The sequence below is a fragment of the Gorilla gorilla genome, chromosome 1 (assembly GCF_029281585.2).
Source record: "Gorilla gorilla gorilla isolate KB3781 chromosome 1, NHGRI_mGorGor1-v2.1_pri, whole genome shotgun sequence".
NCBI lineage: Eukaryota > Metazoa > Chordata > Mammalia > Primates > Hominidae > Gorilla > Gorilla gorilla.
Genome location: NC_073224.2, coordinates 100,482,331 through 100,497,364, shown reverse-complemented (window position 1 = coordinate 100,497,364; position 15,034 = coordinate 100,482,331). Strand labels below are relative to the sequence as shown.

The window sequence follows — 15,034 nt, the reverse complement described above, 5'->3', positions numbered from 1 at the left end:
GTTGCGGTGAGCCGAGATTGTGCCATTGCACTCCAGCCTAGGCAACAAGAGTGAGACTCCATCTCAAAAAAAAAAAAAAAAGGAGACATGGTCTTGCTTTGTTGCCCAGGTTGGAGTGCAGTGGCACAAACACGGCTCACTGCAGCCTCAACCTCCTGCCTCACCGACCTGAGCCTCCTCAATAGCTGGGACTACAGTTGTGTGCCACCACATCCAGCCGATTTTTATTTTTTATAGTGACGCGGTCTCTCCATGTTGCCCAGGCTGGTCTCAAACTCCTGACCTCGTGATCTGCCCACCTTGGCCTCCCAAAGTGCTGGGATTACAGGTGTCAGCCACCACACTTGGTTGCAATCAGATTTTTTAAAACCAGTGTTTCTAGCATAAAAATTTTACTATCATCTTGACATTTACACAATAAAGGCAACAGGCCAAGATTTGAAAAATAATTCTTTATGAGCCTATAGGAAGTAGAAAGATTAGTCTTTAAACTTACATAGTCCAGGGTCATTATCCTAAAGATTTCATTTCTTATTATTTGTAACCCCAAAATCAACATTCATGACACTTTCATAGTCATTCATGGAAATTCACAGAATGGCAAAAAATTTGAGTCACCCAATGACATTCCTAGGTGAGGTCAAACAAGGCCTTTAGCTCTCACACTGTAAAAAAAAAAGTGTCCTTTATGCAGTATATTTAAGGTTATGTTTTTCACATTTTTCTTGATGATTTCAGTATTTATAATGGCTCACAAGTGTAGTGCTTAAGTGCTAGCTAATGCTTCTACGTGCAAGAAGGCTGTGATGTGCCTTACAGAGAAAATACGTTAGGTGAGCTTTGTCCAGGCATGAGTTATATTGCTCTGGGCTATGAGTTCAATGCTAATAAATCAACTATATATATTAAATGGGTGTCTTGAAGACAAACACATACAATAAGGTATATATTTATCAGTTGATGAAAGTGTGACCAGAGGCTTATAGGTATCTAACGCTGTATTTCCTATAGAAGCAATGATTTATTATTTGCCAATTCAGTGTTTGTGGTGACTTTATAGGCGTGGTGGCTCACGCCTGTAATCCCAGCACTTTGGGAGGCCAAGGAGGGTGGATCATGAGGTTAAGAGATCGAGACCATCTGGCCAACATGGTGAAACCCTGTCTCTACTAAAAATACAAAAATTAGCTGGGCGTGGTGGCACGTGACTATAGTCCCAGCTACTTGGGAGGCTGAGGCAGGAGAATCGCTTGAACCTGGGAGGCAGAGGTTGCAGTGAGCCAAGATCGCGCCACCACACTCCAGCATGGTGACAGAGTGAGACTCTGTCTCAAAAAAAAAAAAAAAAGAATATTATAACTTACAGTGAATAAAGAGAATTAACTATTAGTTTATCAGCCAGATTTGCATAGCTCACCCTATTCATATAAATGTTTTATACCCAACTGGAGAGAATACATAGAAAATAACCAATAAGCTATTTAAATATCTGTAATTAGTGGATCCGTAACAGAATTTCCTTCTTAAAATATGACACAGGTGTTACTTCTAATTTTTCCTTATCAACCTCTTATTCTCCTCTTACCAAGAATAATTACTGATGTGGTCCCATCTCCAACCTCTTCATCCTGGGTCCGGCTAATTTCGATCATGGACTTGGCTGCTGGATGCTGGACTTGAATCTAAAAAGGTAGATCACTAATGAATTCACACTATTCAAAGACCTCTTAACTCATGAAGCTTGGCCCTAACTCTTGGGCTTCTTGCTTCTATACGTACTTACTTTCCCTTTAATGTTTTACCATATCTTGAAAGATTAAAAATGGCACCCCAAATAGCTTAAGTAAACCACTTTCCAAATCCTTTTTGGGAAAAAATGTATTACATGAACTCAACTATTAAAGCTGCCAGAGGACAGAACGATATCTTTTAGCTTATTTACTGGAAGCACCATTGTGGCTGAATTGTGTTCTTCAGTAAGATACGTTGAAGCCAGCTGGGCATGGTGGCTCACATCTGTAATCTCAGCACTTTGGGAGGCGGAGGCAGGTAGATCACCTGAGGTCAGGAGTTTGAGACCAGCCTGGCCAACATGGCGAAACCCTGTCTCTACTAAAAGTACAAAAATTAAGCCGGGTGTGGTGGCATGCACTTGTAATTCCAGCTAATCAGGAGGCTGAGGCAGAAGAATTGCTTGAACCCATGAGGCGGAGGCTGCAGTGAGCTGAGATCACATCACTGTACTCCAGCCTGGGTGACAAGAGCGAGACTCCGTCTCCAAAAAAAAAAAAAAAGATACGTTGAAGTCCTAACTCCCAGGACCTGGGAATTTTACTTTATTTTAAAATAGGGTTTTTGCAGATGTAACCAAGTTAGGTAAGGTCATTCTGAATTAGGGTGGGCTCGAAGACCAATCACCGGTGTCCTTGTGTAAGAGACACACAAGGGGAATAACATGAAGACCAAGGCAGAGACCAAGTTCATGCCAAAGAAAGCCAGCAACCATCAGAAGCGAGAAGCGGAGTTCTTCCCTAGAGACTTCAGAAGGAGCATGGCCCTACTGACGCCTTTATTTCAGACTTCTAGCTTCATTCTATAACATAATAAATTTCTGTTGTTGAAGCCAACCAGTTTCTGGTAATCTGTTATAGCAGCCCTAAAAAACTAATCAGAGCCTGTATCTTAACAGGTCCTTTATGTTTATAGAACTGTCAGAAAGCAAAAAAACAAAACCAAAAACAAAACACACCTCTCGAAGAATGGCATTGCCATCATTGGTCATCACAATGCCTCCCATTGGGTCCAAAAGCATCTAAGATGAAAGCAAAAGTTATATTTAAAATGTCCTAGATAACAGGAAGAAAAAAATTGTAGTCTAAGAGTTTTAGGAAGAGATAAGCCTACCTTCATCATGGACTTGGGTCCCAAACATGTTCGGATGATATCTGCAATAGTCTAATGGAAAGGGAACATAAAATACGCAAGCACAAATCAGAGGACAGTGTGAGAATGTTGGAGTAATAGGGGAAAGGGGCATGAACAACCCACAGAGTCAGTGTTTTATTTTAATTTCATTTTATTTTTAGATATGGGGTCTCACTATGTTGCTCAGGCTGGTCTCAAACTCCTGGGCCCAAGTGATCCACCTGCCTCAGCCTCCCAAAGTGTTGGGATTAGAGAGAGGTGTGAGCCATTCCGCCCAGCCAGAGTCAGTGTTTTTAATGACACCCCTAAAGCATGGTTAGCCATCACTTTAGACATAGCATGCCACTTTAGATATAGGATGTGGCTAGCTCTGTTGCTTTTCTCCCCCTTGGGAATGCTTTCAGAATGGATACAGAAATGACTTTTCACAAGAATAAGGGGGAAATGGCTCCCAGAGCTTGTTTCCCAGCAGTCCTAATTACTAGAAGTCCATGTCTTAGTATTTCTTTCCATGACGGTGGCCTCTACACCATCCTAAATCAGATATAAGGCTATTTCACTATTTCATTCAAAAGACATTTACCGAATATCTATCCAAGATCTACGGTGGGCACTAGGAATACAAAAGGGAATAAAGTACTTATGTTCAAGTAACTCAGTTTAGTATGGGAGACAAACACAAATAGAATACTATAAAACAATACACAGCAACAGAATAATGCACTAGTTAATACGAGAAGATTATCAGTTCTAACTCAGAAGGGGAGGGCTTCCTTTCCCCTAACATCATCAGGAAAATGTTCTGAAAGAGGTCAACTTTTCCTCTGCCTATTTGCCCACTCTATAAAGTCTAGATGCACAGGACACATGGCTATGACCAAATACCAGGAAAGATAGCTGGAGGCAAACTACCATAAACACTTAAAAGATTTGTGACCTTGGCAGCATTGATGTTTCCAGATTGAACTTTTCTTCCGGATTCACGCTTTGTGTTCTGGCCTAAAATAGACAAAAACACAAGAGTCAACAGCCCAGGACTGCCCCATCGTACACAAACTATTTATTTCCCCGTCTTTGAAAAATAAGAATGCAGGTTTCATGGTATATCCACAGAACAAAGCTTATCAAACTCTACACTTTAAGTAAGTGCAGTTTATTATATGTCAATCATATCTCAAAAAACTGTAAACATATGTCCTTATGGCTGTTAACTTCCTTCTGTATTTCAATCCTTGGTATATTAAGAAATAACTTTGGAATCTTGGTTAATACTTTTCTTCTAACCAAATATTCATATATTTACAGCAGGGATTCATAACCTGAGATCTATGAATGGGCCTTAATGGGATAGCGAACTCCCTGAGATTATGTGAGAAAATGAGAGATACTGCAATTTTTTTTTTTTTCCCGGAAAGAGGATCCACAGCTATTATCAGATTCTCAAAGGGCTGGTGACCCTAAGAAATGACCATTCATTGCTTTGCGTAAGCAGAGAAAGAGTTTGGGGATTCACATTTTTCTGCTTGGATAGGGGGATCATACTCTAACAGGTCCAGCATAATTAGTGATAGCGCCCCCACAGCATACTGTTTAGAACACACTCAACAGTTTGCAAGATAAATTATATAGTCACCTCATAATTGGATGTAATAAGAAGGCCTCAGTAACCCATTTACCATCACTAAGAACTGACTACATACTTTAACTGGGAGGCTAATCGGTCACAGCCAACTAATGCCAGAGATTAATGCAGACCTGAAAGGAGCTTTGCAAATACACCACTCACCCCCAGGCCATGTCAGTGGAGACAAGCCAGTGGTTATAACCAAATCAACATAATGTTTATTTCCTTCCTCTCTCTAAATTACCTTCCTTTACAATTTAAGTCTGTAAATCTTTCAATCCAGTCCCATCAAACCAAAACACCCACAATGCTTAGGATTTACATCTATCTCAGGAAGCTGTAACCAAAAACCTGCATGGACCTACAATCCATCAGAAAGAAGAAGGCTTTTTTTTTTTTTTTCAAACTAGCATTAAGTTTTATTTTATTTTTTTCCTTCAAAGTTATTTCCCAGGTACAGAGATAATGAATAATAACTCTGAAAGGCATTCAGTATACAGAAGACGGTAAGGGAGGGGAGATGGCTAGCCAGGCTCTGCAGATGAGGTACAGAAGTTACACACAGAATGGAAACATACCAAAGGAAGACAATGGAGGTGGTGCTCATCAGAAAAAAATAAGGGACCGGGCGCGGTGGCTCACGCCTGTAATCTCAGCACTTTGGGAGGCCGAGGTGGGCGGATCACCTGAGCTCATCAGCAGTTGGAGACCAGCCTGGTCAACATGGTGAAACTCCGTCTCTACCAAAAATACAAAAATTAGCCGTGCGTGGTGGCGCGCGCCTGTACTCCCAGCTACTCGGGAGGCTGAGGCAGGAGGATCGCTTGAACCTGGGAGGCAGAGGTTGCAGTGAACAGAGATCGCGCCACTGCAACCCAGCCTGGGTGACAGAGCGAGACTTTGTCTCAAAAAATAAAAAGAAAAAAAATAAGTGATCTTCCAAAGGGAAAAGGTGACCAGTCGAGAAATCTGGGAAAACCCAACTGGTTAGTGGGAAAGAGTACAACGCCTGGGACACGGAGGGAACGATTACATCTAAGATCAGTGAGGCAAGTACGGTTACTTCGGGAAAAGGGATTGCTGTTCAAGAGACTGTTACTGAAAATAAATGTAACGTAAAGTGACCAAGGATATACCTATTTACCAGACCCTCTTTAAGCAGTCTGCCGACTTACCTCATTTAATTCTCACAATTCTACTGGGAAATACTGTTAACTCCGTAATACAGATTGAAACATTTAAATTACCGCTACTAAGGGATGGGCCAAGAATATAAAGCTAGACCTAACTGAAAAAAAACAAAAAACAAAAAATGTTATTCGTGCAGCTATACAGCGACAATCAGGCTAGAAAGGGCGCAGGGGCGGGGGAAGCGTGGGGGCTGAGGGACAGAACGCGGAGTGGGAAAGAGCTTCCCAAGACGAGCACACGTCAAGGAAAGAGGCTCGGCGAGAATAAGGTCAGTTTGAGTTTGTGAAGAGAAGCGAACAGGTTAAGAGAAGAGAGGAAAGCGGGACACTGGGCTTCCAAAATGAAGACGATGATTGGAAGGCTCAGTGGCCCGGTCAGTGGGGGACGGAGCTGGGGCAACACTGAAAAGTATAGACAGAGGAGGGCGAAAAGGGGGTCCATTTCCTGGCATCCCCAGAACTCACTGAGCACGAGCACTGGACGATGGCCCATCATGGCGACGCGATGCAGAGCCGGGTACCCAGAGCTGGGGGAACCGGCAGAACCTTCTGGAGAGAGAGAACCAGACACAAGCCCAAAAAACGCTGCCTCCTCAGGGCTTACACCTCAACACGCTACTCTCAAGGTGGTCGCCAATCACCGCACCCATCTCATTGATCGGCACAAAAATAGACCAATTGACAGCCTTAGTCCCGCCCCCTACGCAAGAACGGCCAGACAAGTTAGACAGAGAGCGCACGATGAAGGCACTGGGAGGGCACAGGCGCTTGTGCAGTAGGGTGGCCGCTCCCGGCGGCGTGCAGAGCGAACGTCGGCGCAGGCGCCAAGGCTCTGGCAGTTGGCCAGCGCACCACTACGCATGTGTGTCAACTGTAGGGTTGGGTGCTGGGGTTGCGGCTTTCGATTAACCGCAGGTGAGGTCGTTAAACTGTGTATTGCGACTCGGCTCCTATCGGACCGTGAAGGCTAAGAAAGGCTTGACAGTTCCCACTCTTTTGGTCTAGCCTTAGCAACAGGTGGACTAGAGAGGCGGTACTCCAGCCAGCACATGGGGGAAAGACCTGCCGGTTTGGCGCAGGGTGAAGTGGGAGTTGTAGTCTTACCGGGCCGGACTGTGCAGCCTTTTTCCGGGCACACTGGGAGTTGTGGTTTATCGCCTCTGGACTAATGGCTGTATGTGGACTTTTCCCTTCTTAGGAAATGCTTTCAGTGAGGCTGTGAGCAGTACTGGAGGGTGATGGCTTGCGTTTCCTTAAGTTATCCTATCTAAAATGTTTTCCCAAGTGTTTCCGTCGGGCGCTGTGGCTCACGCCTGTAATCCCAGCACTTTGGGAGGCCGAGGCGGGTGGATCACCTGAGGTCAGGAGTTCGAGACCAGCGTGGCCAACATGGTGAAACCCCGTCTCTACTAAAAATACAAAAATTAGCCGGACGTGGTGGCGCGCGCCTGTAATCCCAGCTACTCGGGGGGCTGAGGCAGGAGAATCGCTTGAACCCTGGAGACGGAGGTTGCAGTGAGCCGACATCGTGTCACTGCACTCCAGCCTGGCGACAGAGCGAGACTCCATCTCAAAAAAAAAAAAGTATTCCCTGTGGTGCTTTGAGATTTTTTTCCCCCACATCCATCCCTCTCCCGCTGTCCTGAGTCTTAAGTTAGAGATGATGGGGAGCCAGAGTTTTAAAATTACCATTCGGGATAGGAGAAGAACTCATCATACCGTGGAAATTAAACATGGTGAGAACACGGAAAGTAACTGCCTGTTCGTCAGAGACGTTTAAGGTTTGGGTTTGGTTAAATTACTGTTTCGTCCAGAAAAAAAAGGAAGCACTAAAGGAAATAACTGTTTTCCAAACTAGTGAAGGGGCCGTGAGAGCACCAACAGTTCAAGAACAGTCACCTGTTTGGCCATGAAATAGAGTTTCCTACTTTTTCCTCCGTAGATTGGAACAGCCTGAGATCTGCTGGAGACAACTTAGGAAATTATCATAGTGAGAATACTAGCATGGATTGTTGATCATCTGATGCTATGATTCTTTCCCAGGCACCACACCTGTTGGTGTTCAGATGGAGCGGCACACTAGTCATCCTAACAGAAAAGGTGTGTGTTGGAGGCCCTGCTTCCCCTCCCTTAAAAAGCAAGACCTCCTTTGCATTCCCCACTAAATGGGAGCATTGCTGTATTCCCAGCACCTAGAACTGGATCTGTTAAATAGTAGATGCTCAGTAATTATTTATTAAATGAATTTATTATTCTTCCTTTAGATCTCCTCTTAATACTTAGAACAAGACTATGTACAGGATCTTAGAAGACATGGTGTTAACTAGAGTGAAGAGATACTGAGTTGTAGTGGGACAGCCCCATTGGTGGGCCAGGGAAATGCCTGAGGCCTTCTGACTCCAGAGCCTATCCACTTAACTTTAGCTGGAACAGATTATCTGAAAGACCTACCATTCCATAGCTTGGACATATTTTTTTTTTTGTTTAGATGGAGTCTCGCTCTGTCACCCAGGCTGGGGTGCAGAGGCACCATCTCTGCTCACTGCAAGCTCCGTCTCCTGGGTTCACGCCATTCTCCTGCCTCGGCCTCCTGAGTAGCTGGGACTGCAGGCACCTGCCACCATGCCCGGCTAATTTTTTTGTATTTTTAGTAGAGACGGGGTTTCACCGTGTCAGCCAGGATGGTCTTAATCTCCTGACCTTGTGATCCACCTGCCTTGGACTCCCAAAGTGCTGGGATTACAGGTGTGAGCCACCGCCCCCGGCCTTTTTTTTTTTTTTTTTTTTTTTGAGATAGAGTTTTGCTCTTGTTGCCCAGGCTGGAGTGCAGTGGCACTACCTTGGCTCACCACAACCTCTGCCTCCTGGGTTCAAGCAATTCTCCTGCCTCAGCTTCCCGAGTAGCTGGGATTACAGGCGTGCACCCCCACGCCCAGCTAATTTTGTATTTTTAGTAGAGATGGGGTTTCTCCATGTTGGTCAGGCTGGTTTCGAACTCCTGACCTCAGGTGATCCGCCTGCCTCGGCCTCCCAAAGTGCTGGGATTACAGGCGTGAGCCACCGCGCCCAGCCCCAGCTTGGGCATAAATTAACTGGCTCTTTTCACAGAGTATATAGTGCAGTGGTAAAGAGCATGACTTTGGAGTCTACAGGACCAAATTTAATTCCAGCTGCTATTTGCCAGACCCTCTTAAGCAGTTTACCTACTTAGGATCACTGCCACCTCTGTCTCCTTGATTCAAGTGATTCTTGTGCCTCAGCCACCCAAGTAGCTGGGATTACAGGTGTATGCCACCATGCCTGGCTAATTTTTGTATTTTTAGTACAGACTGGGTTATGCCAGGTCTTGAACTCCTGGCCTCAAGTGATCCGCCCACTTTGGCCTCCCAAAGTCCTGGGATTACAGGCGTGAGCCATCGCGCCTGGCCAGTTTACCACTTATTTAATGCTCACGATTCTACTAGAAAATACTATTAACCCCACAACAGATCGAAACATTTAAATTAACTGCTACTAAGGGATGGGCTAAGGGGATAAAGCTAGGCCTAACTAAAAAAACATTATTCATGCAGCCACACTTATTAACTGTGGAGTCTTGAGCAAATTTCATGACTTAAGTTTCCTCAAGTGAAATGTAGGTAAAGCTACCTACTTTATCTACATTCCTCAGGTCACGTTCCCCAGTTCCACAAGACTCTCATAGCACTTACTGAAATGTAATAGTTTGTGTGCTTGATCACCTAATGACTGTCTACACTGCAAGACTATCAGTTCCAGGAGAGTAGTGACCACATCTGTTTAGCAGACTGTGGTATCCACAATGACCCTACTTTAAGGGTCATTGTGAGAAACATAGAATGTATGTAAAGCACCTTTTATTATCATATCCTCTGTTCTGCCTCCTTTTGCCTCTCTCCACCCTCATCCTCTGTTATACATTGTCAGAAATACAGCTCCTTTAGTATAGAATGTGTGTAAAGCAGTCTTTCTTTAATTAAAAAACAATTTTTAATTTCTCATGCCACCTTGTGTAAAAATGTGTAAAGCATTCTTCAAACCTTATAACCCAGTATAAAATGCATTCTTGGCTGGGCGCAGTGGCTCACGCTTGTAATCCCAGCACTTTGGAAGGCTGAGGCAGGCAGATCACGAGGTCAGGAGATTGAGACCATCCTGGCTAACACGGTGAAACCTGTCTGTACTAAAAATACAAAAAATTAGCCGGGCATTGTAGCGGGCACCTGTAGTCCCAGCTACTTGGGAGGCTGAGGCAGGAGAATGGCATGAACCCGGGAGGCAGAGCTTGCAGTGAGCCGAGATCGCACCACTGCACTCCAGCCTGGGCAACAGAGCAAGACTCCGTCTCCAAAAAAAAAAAAAAAAAGAAAAGAAAAAAAATGCATTCTCATATGTCCAGGAAGGGCTCAAATTATTTAAAAGTGCATTTGCATGGAAATTAACACATTATTGAGAAGAATCTTGAGACCTGAGTTTCAACTTCTGTCTCCTTACCACATTCTGCACAAGCCATCAAGTGACTGATGACTCGAGCAGGAGGGAAAAGAAGATGGATGACCTACCAGTAGAGCTTGGAAAATCCACAAACCCAGCAACCCAGTGCAAAAGAAAAAAACCAAAACCAAAAAAACATATTTCCCTCACCAAGAGTGACTGACAGAACAGATTTCAGTTTTCATAGGCTCAGTGACCTTCCAGACAGAAAGCATCTCACCCTGGCACCCACATATAAGCACTTCTTCCTCTTACCAGGCCATTCCTTCTGTTGCCCTCTGAGTAAAGAACAAGAATAAGACATCTTCCTTCATACAACCTACTTTTCACACTTCTGCCCCCAGGCTTGTTTTTTATGAAGAGGCCCTTCTTTATCCTTCAGATCCCAGCTGAGATATTACTTCCTCAGGACATGTTTTCCAGCTCTACAGACTAGGTCAGTTGCTTTCATAGCACTTACTGAAGTGTAATAGCATGTGTGCTTGATCACCTAATGACTGTCTGCACAGCAAGACTGTCAGTTCCAGGAGAGTAGTGACCACTTCTGTTTAGCAAACTGTGGTATCCACAGCGACTGACACATAGCAGGCACTTAGCTATCTCTTATGTGTATGATGAAAATGAATTGTTTTACCATCCTTTCTTGATTTCATTATAACAGTGAATTATTGTCTCCCTGCTGTCTTGCCTTTTTAATTCTTACCTAGTTGCAGCTGTCTGACTTTCCATCCATTGCCCTTGTCTACTTTGCCACTTCCTTTTCATCTTCTAGACTCCTGAGGAGGAGTTCCTTGAAGGTTCAGTTTTTCTCTCTGTTTTTTACCTTGGAGAGTTAATGTATTTTTGCAGCTCCTTCATCCCCTTTTTGGGGCTGCCTGGCAGTTTGACCTTTCACTTGAGCTCCGGTGCCAGCTCTCTGGCTGTTTTTCTGGGCACTTCTATTTGGATTTCCTACTCTCACCTCAGATTCAATATGTCCAGATGTGATTATGTTAATATGAGAGTTGAGTTTTACTCAAACTTCTTTAAGTAAAAAAGGCAATTCAGGGACTTGTGCAGTTTGGAAGAGATGCTGAAATAGCTCACAGAATAATGGGAAGAAGAGCGGCAAAAACCAGGGCCTCGGGGACTAAAACTGGGGATTTGGTGCCTGTTGGTGTCTGTGTATCCATCTGTCTCTCTCCTATGCTTTTCCTTGTCTCTAGTCTCTTGCTTTTATCCACTTCTCATGGTATGCTAGCCAAATAGCTTTCACTGGGCCCAACCATACATTTTCTCAGAATAGGAGATCAGAAGAAAGTAAATTTCTTAGACACAGAATCCATATATTGATCCCAGGGAATGACTCTGGCCCAACTTACCTCGTGCGCCTAATCCCTTGGCTCAGTCACAGTTGCCAAGGGGGATGGGAATACCATGATTGGCCTGTATTGGGTCACAGGCCAATCCTTGTTAGGGAGAGGGGCTTGATTGTGGTCTCACCAGTATAGCCTGGCTTCTCAAGTTTTTTTTTTGTTGTTGTTTCATTTTTTTTGAGAAGGAATTTCACCCTTGTTGCCCAGGCTGGAGTGCAGTGGTGTGATCTCGGCTCGCTGCAATCTCTGCCTCCCGGGTTCAAGTGATTATCCTGCCTCAGCCTCCCAAGTAGCTGGGACTACAAGCGTCTGCCACCACGCCCGGCTAGTTTTGTATTTTTAGTAGAGACGGAGTTTTACCAGGTTGGTCAGGCTAGTCTCGAACTCCTGATCTCAGGTAATCTGCCTGCCTTGGCCTCCCAAACTGCTGGGATTACAAGCATGAGCCACTGTGCCCAGCCGCTTCTCAAGTTTTTAAGGTTCAGTAAATATCCTCTACCTGAAGGGAGGTGGAGTTCTCTCACTACTCATATTGATCTCTTCTCCCTTTTAAGAAACATTCATTTTTACCTTTAATCACATAGTATAACTAACAGATAAAAGGCTTTTATTTTCACCTCAGACTCAGACTCATTGTTTATGTCCTCATGTTGTTAGATCACTGTTTCACCTGTGTCTGATTTGTCTTCCTAACTAGATACTCAGCATCTAAGAAACCATGTCTTAACACATCTCATGTATACCCTAGGATTTAGTACAGTCGCAAGCATGTAGTGTTATATCAGTAAGAACTTGTAAACAAATTAGATTTTAGCTTATCCCACTCCTGCTTGGTTTCTCTTAATCCTATTATGATTTCTTTTTTGTCTTGTGTATCTTTCTGATATGTAACATATTCACGGCAGGGCCTGGGCACCTGCTTTCATGGACCAGGTGCAGAGATCTAATTAGAAAGGCTGTCCCTTGTTGGAATGAGCTCTGATTTAGTTATCTCTGATTTAGTTCCAGCCAAAGAGGAAGCTAATGCTGTGCCTCTTTGTAGAGCAAAACCCTCCCCCAGCTATATTAATCTTCAAGCAAGTTCCCCACCAGCCACTTTTCTGAACATCCAGACAACAAAGCTGCCCTCAGGTAAGGATGTAGGGAGGGTTTTCTAATGGACTCAACAGGGGGAAGGGTTGCATGGAGGAGGCGGCTTGAGCTGTCGCCTATTGATCAAGAGCCAAATCTATGTTAGGCATCTATAGATCTTTTCGTGGTAGCTTGTTGATTATTTAGTTTCATTGATATCATTATCATCCCAGTTCTACCAACTTGTATTGTTTCCTTGCTTGTTAGCACTTTTGCTAGACTAGGCAGGAGTGAAGTGAACCTCTCATTGCTTACTGGTAATGTTAGTAAAAAGATGGCCAGGTTTACCCCTGTTCACTTGGGAAGGTAAAATTTTAAAAAACGGTGGCTAGAGAAGGAAACTATTAGCTCAGTCTCAGGGTCTTTGAATTTTCATCATTCATCTTCCCTTGGGGAGGTCAGTGGATATTTGGCATAGCTATGGGGAACCCAACAGGGCACTAACTAGACAGTCATAACCCCTGTTTTTGAGGACCTCAGAGTCCAACAAAGAAGTCAAGACTGATAAAAATACAAACAGCAGATAATATAATTACCAAGGTTAACTGGCTGTGTAAAATATTAGAAAAAGTGGCTGGGCAGGGTAGCTCATCCCTGTAATCCCAGCACTTTGGGAGGCCAAGGCAGGTGGATTGCCTGAGGTCAGGAGTTTCAGACCAGTCTGACCGACATGGTGAAACCCTGTCTCTACTAAAAATACAAAAATAAGCTGGCGTGGTGGCAGGTGCCTGTAATCTCAGCTGCTCAGGAGGCCGAGGCAGGAGAATTGCTTGAACCTGGGAGCCGGAGGTTGCAGTGAGCCAAGACTGGGTCATTGCACTCCAGCCTGGGCAACAAGAGTGAAACTCCATCTCAAAACAAACAAACAAAAGAATGGACTGGCAGGGCTCGGTGGCTCATGCCTGTAATCCCAGCACCTTGGGAGGCCGACGCGGGCGGATTACCTGAGGTCAGGAGTTTGAGACCAGCCTCACTAACATGGTGAAACCCCATCTCTACTAAAAATACAAAAATTAGCTGGGCATGGTGGCACCTGCCTGTAATCCCAGCTACTTGGGAGACTGAGGCAGGAGAATTGCTTAAACTGGGAGGTGGAGGTTGCAGTGAGCCAGGATTGTGCCGCTGCACTGCATCCTGGGAGACAGAGCAAGGCTCCGTTGAAAAAAAAAAAAAGAAAAAAGAAAAATATTAGAAAAAGAATGGACTGGCCAGGCACAGTGGCTCACACTTGTAATACCAGCACTTTGGAAGGCCAAGGCGGGTGGATCACCTGAGGTCAGGAGTTCGAGACCAGCCTGGGCAACGTGGTGAAACCTCGTCTGTACTAATGATACAAAAATTAGCTAGGCATGGTGGCACATGACTGTAATCCCAGCTACTCAGGAAGTTGAGGCAGGAGAATTGCTTGAACCCAGGAGGTGGAGGTTGCAGTGAGCTGAGATCGTACCATTGTACTCTAGCCTGGGTGACAAGTGAAACTCCATCTCCAAAAAAAAAAAAAAAAAAAAAGAAAAAGAAAAAAAAAAAACAATGGACCAATGTAGCAAGAATGGTTGAAGTTAGGGAACTTCAGGTCACTGCTAATGAGACACTATGTCAAGTAACAGAGGAGGCTGAGGTATCCCCTGAGCTCTAGGGAAGTTAGGCCTCCTTCCCAGACCATTTCATACACTCATCAAATATTTGTTGTATGCCGGGCATTTTTCTAGGTGCTGGGGTTAAAGTAGTGAACAAATCAGATAAAAATCCTTGCCTTCCTGGAGCTTACATTCTAGAAGGGGGACTTAGACAAAAATTAAGTAATTATAAAATATGCCATATGACCACAAATATTATGGGAAAAGTGAAACAAGGGAGGGGGTAATAAGTTCCAGTGATTGATTTCAAATTAAAATAGGATAGCCAGGTATGCCTCACTGGGAGGTGACAGCTGGGCAAAGGTATGTCTGGGTTGGGTTGTGCCTGGAAAGATTGGAGAGGTCATTTTATTAGGGTCCTTCCAACCTCAGCACAATTACCAAATCTCTCTCCTTTGTTCCCTTGCACCTCCGTTGCTTTTCCTTCTGGAGTTGATCACAAGCCCAAGGAATGCCTAGGACTCCTGGAATGTATGTATGCAAACCTCCAGCTTCAGACCCAGCTCACCCAACAACAGATGGCTATTTTGGAACATTTACAGGCATCTGTGACACAACTCGCTCCTGGGAGGGGAAGCAATAACTCTTCTCTCCCAGCCTTATCTCCTAATCCATTGTTAAATCACCTGCCCCAATTCAGTAAATGAATTGTGGAACAAA

General features: G+C 44.4%; 2 protein-coding genes across 8 annotated transcripts in view; one reads left to right on the top strand and one right to left on the bottom strand.

Moving 5' to 3' along the window:
* CCT3 (chaperonin containing TCP1 subunit 3) overlaps positions 1 to 6,573 on the bottom strand; it is a 27,912-nt gene extending 21,339 nt beyond the window's left edge. The window contains exons 1-5 of one of the 2 annotated variants that reach the window (XM_019024452.3): positions 6,205 to 6,573; positions 3,863 to 3,924; positions 2,905 to 2,955; positions 2,750 to 2,812; positions 1,586 to 1,682 (exon numbers count right to left, since the gene is read on the bottom strand). In XM_019024452.3, the coding sequence (XP_018879997.1) occupies positions 1,586 to 1,682; positions 2,750 to 2,812; positions 2,905 to 2,955; positions 3,863 to 3,924; positions 6,205 to 6,235 (304 nt within the window). In that variant the 5' untranslated portion in view covers positions 6,236 to 6,573. Of the gene's footprint in view, positions 1 to 1,585; positions 1,683 to 2,749; positions 2,813 to 2,904; positions 2,956 to 3,862; positions 3,925 to 5,724; positions 5,744 to 6,204 lie in introns of those variants that run through there. The other variant, XM_055361992.2, reaches the window with a different exon arrangement.
* TSACC (TSSK6 activating cochaperone) lies at positions 6,510 to 15,034 on the top strand. 6 transcript variants are annotated; one of them, XM_019024478.3, is made up of 4 exons: positions 6,510 to 6,654; positions 7,682 to 7,839; positions 12,609 to 12,737; positions 14,807 to 15,034. In XM_019024478.3, exons 2-4 carry the CDS (start codon positions 7,806 to 7,808, stop codon positions 15,019 to 15,021), a joined length of 378 nt encoding a protein of 125 aa, XP_018880023.1. In that variant the 5' UTR covers positions 6,510 to 6,654; positions 7,682 to 7,805; the 3' UTR covers positions 15,022 to 15,034. The 6 variants fall into 6 exon arrangements, with proteins under 6 accessions (XP_018880023.1, XP_018880014.1, XP_004027019.1 ...); XM_019024469.4 differs by having other exon boundaries at positions 6,522 to 6,654; positions 7,783 to 7,839; positions 14,818 to 15,034; XM_004026970.5 differs by having other exon boundaries at positions 6,532 to 6,654; positions 7,783 to 7,839.

Bases quoted from the DNA above. Each gene is read 5' to 3' on its own strand.
- TSACC (XM_004026970.5), top strand. From the start codon at position 6,600: ATGTGTGTCAACTGTAGGGTTGGGTGCTGGGGTTGCGGCTTTCGATTA. The intron at 7,840-12,608 runs GTGTGTGTTGGA...TCTCTGATTTAG, and splicing joins TAGTCATCCTAACAGAAAAG to TTCCAGCCAAAGAGGAAGCT. The intron at 12,738-14,806 runs GTAAGGATGTAG...TTCCTTCTGGAG, and splicing joins GACAACAAAGCTGCCCTCAG to TTGATCACAAGCCCAAGGAA.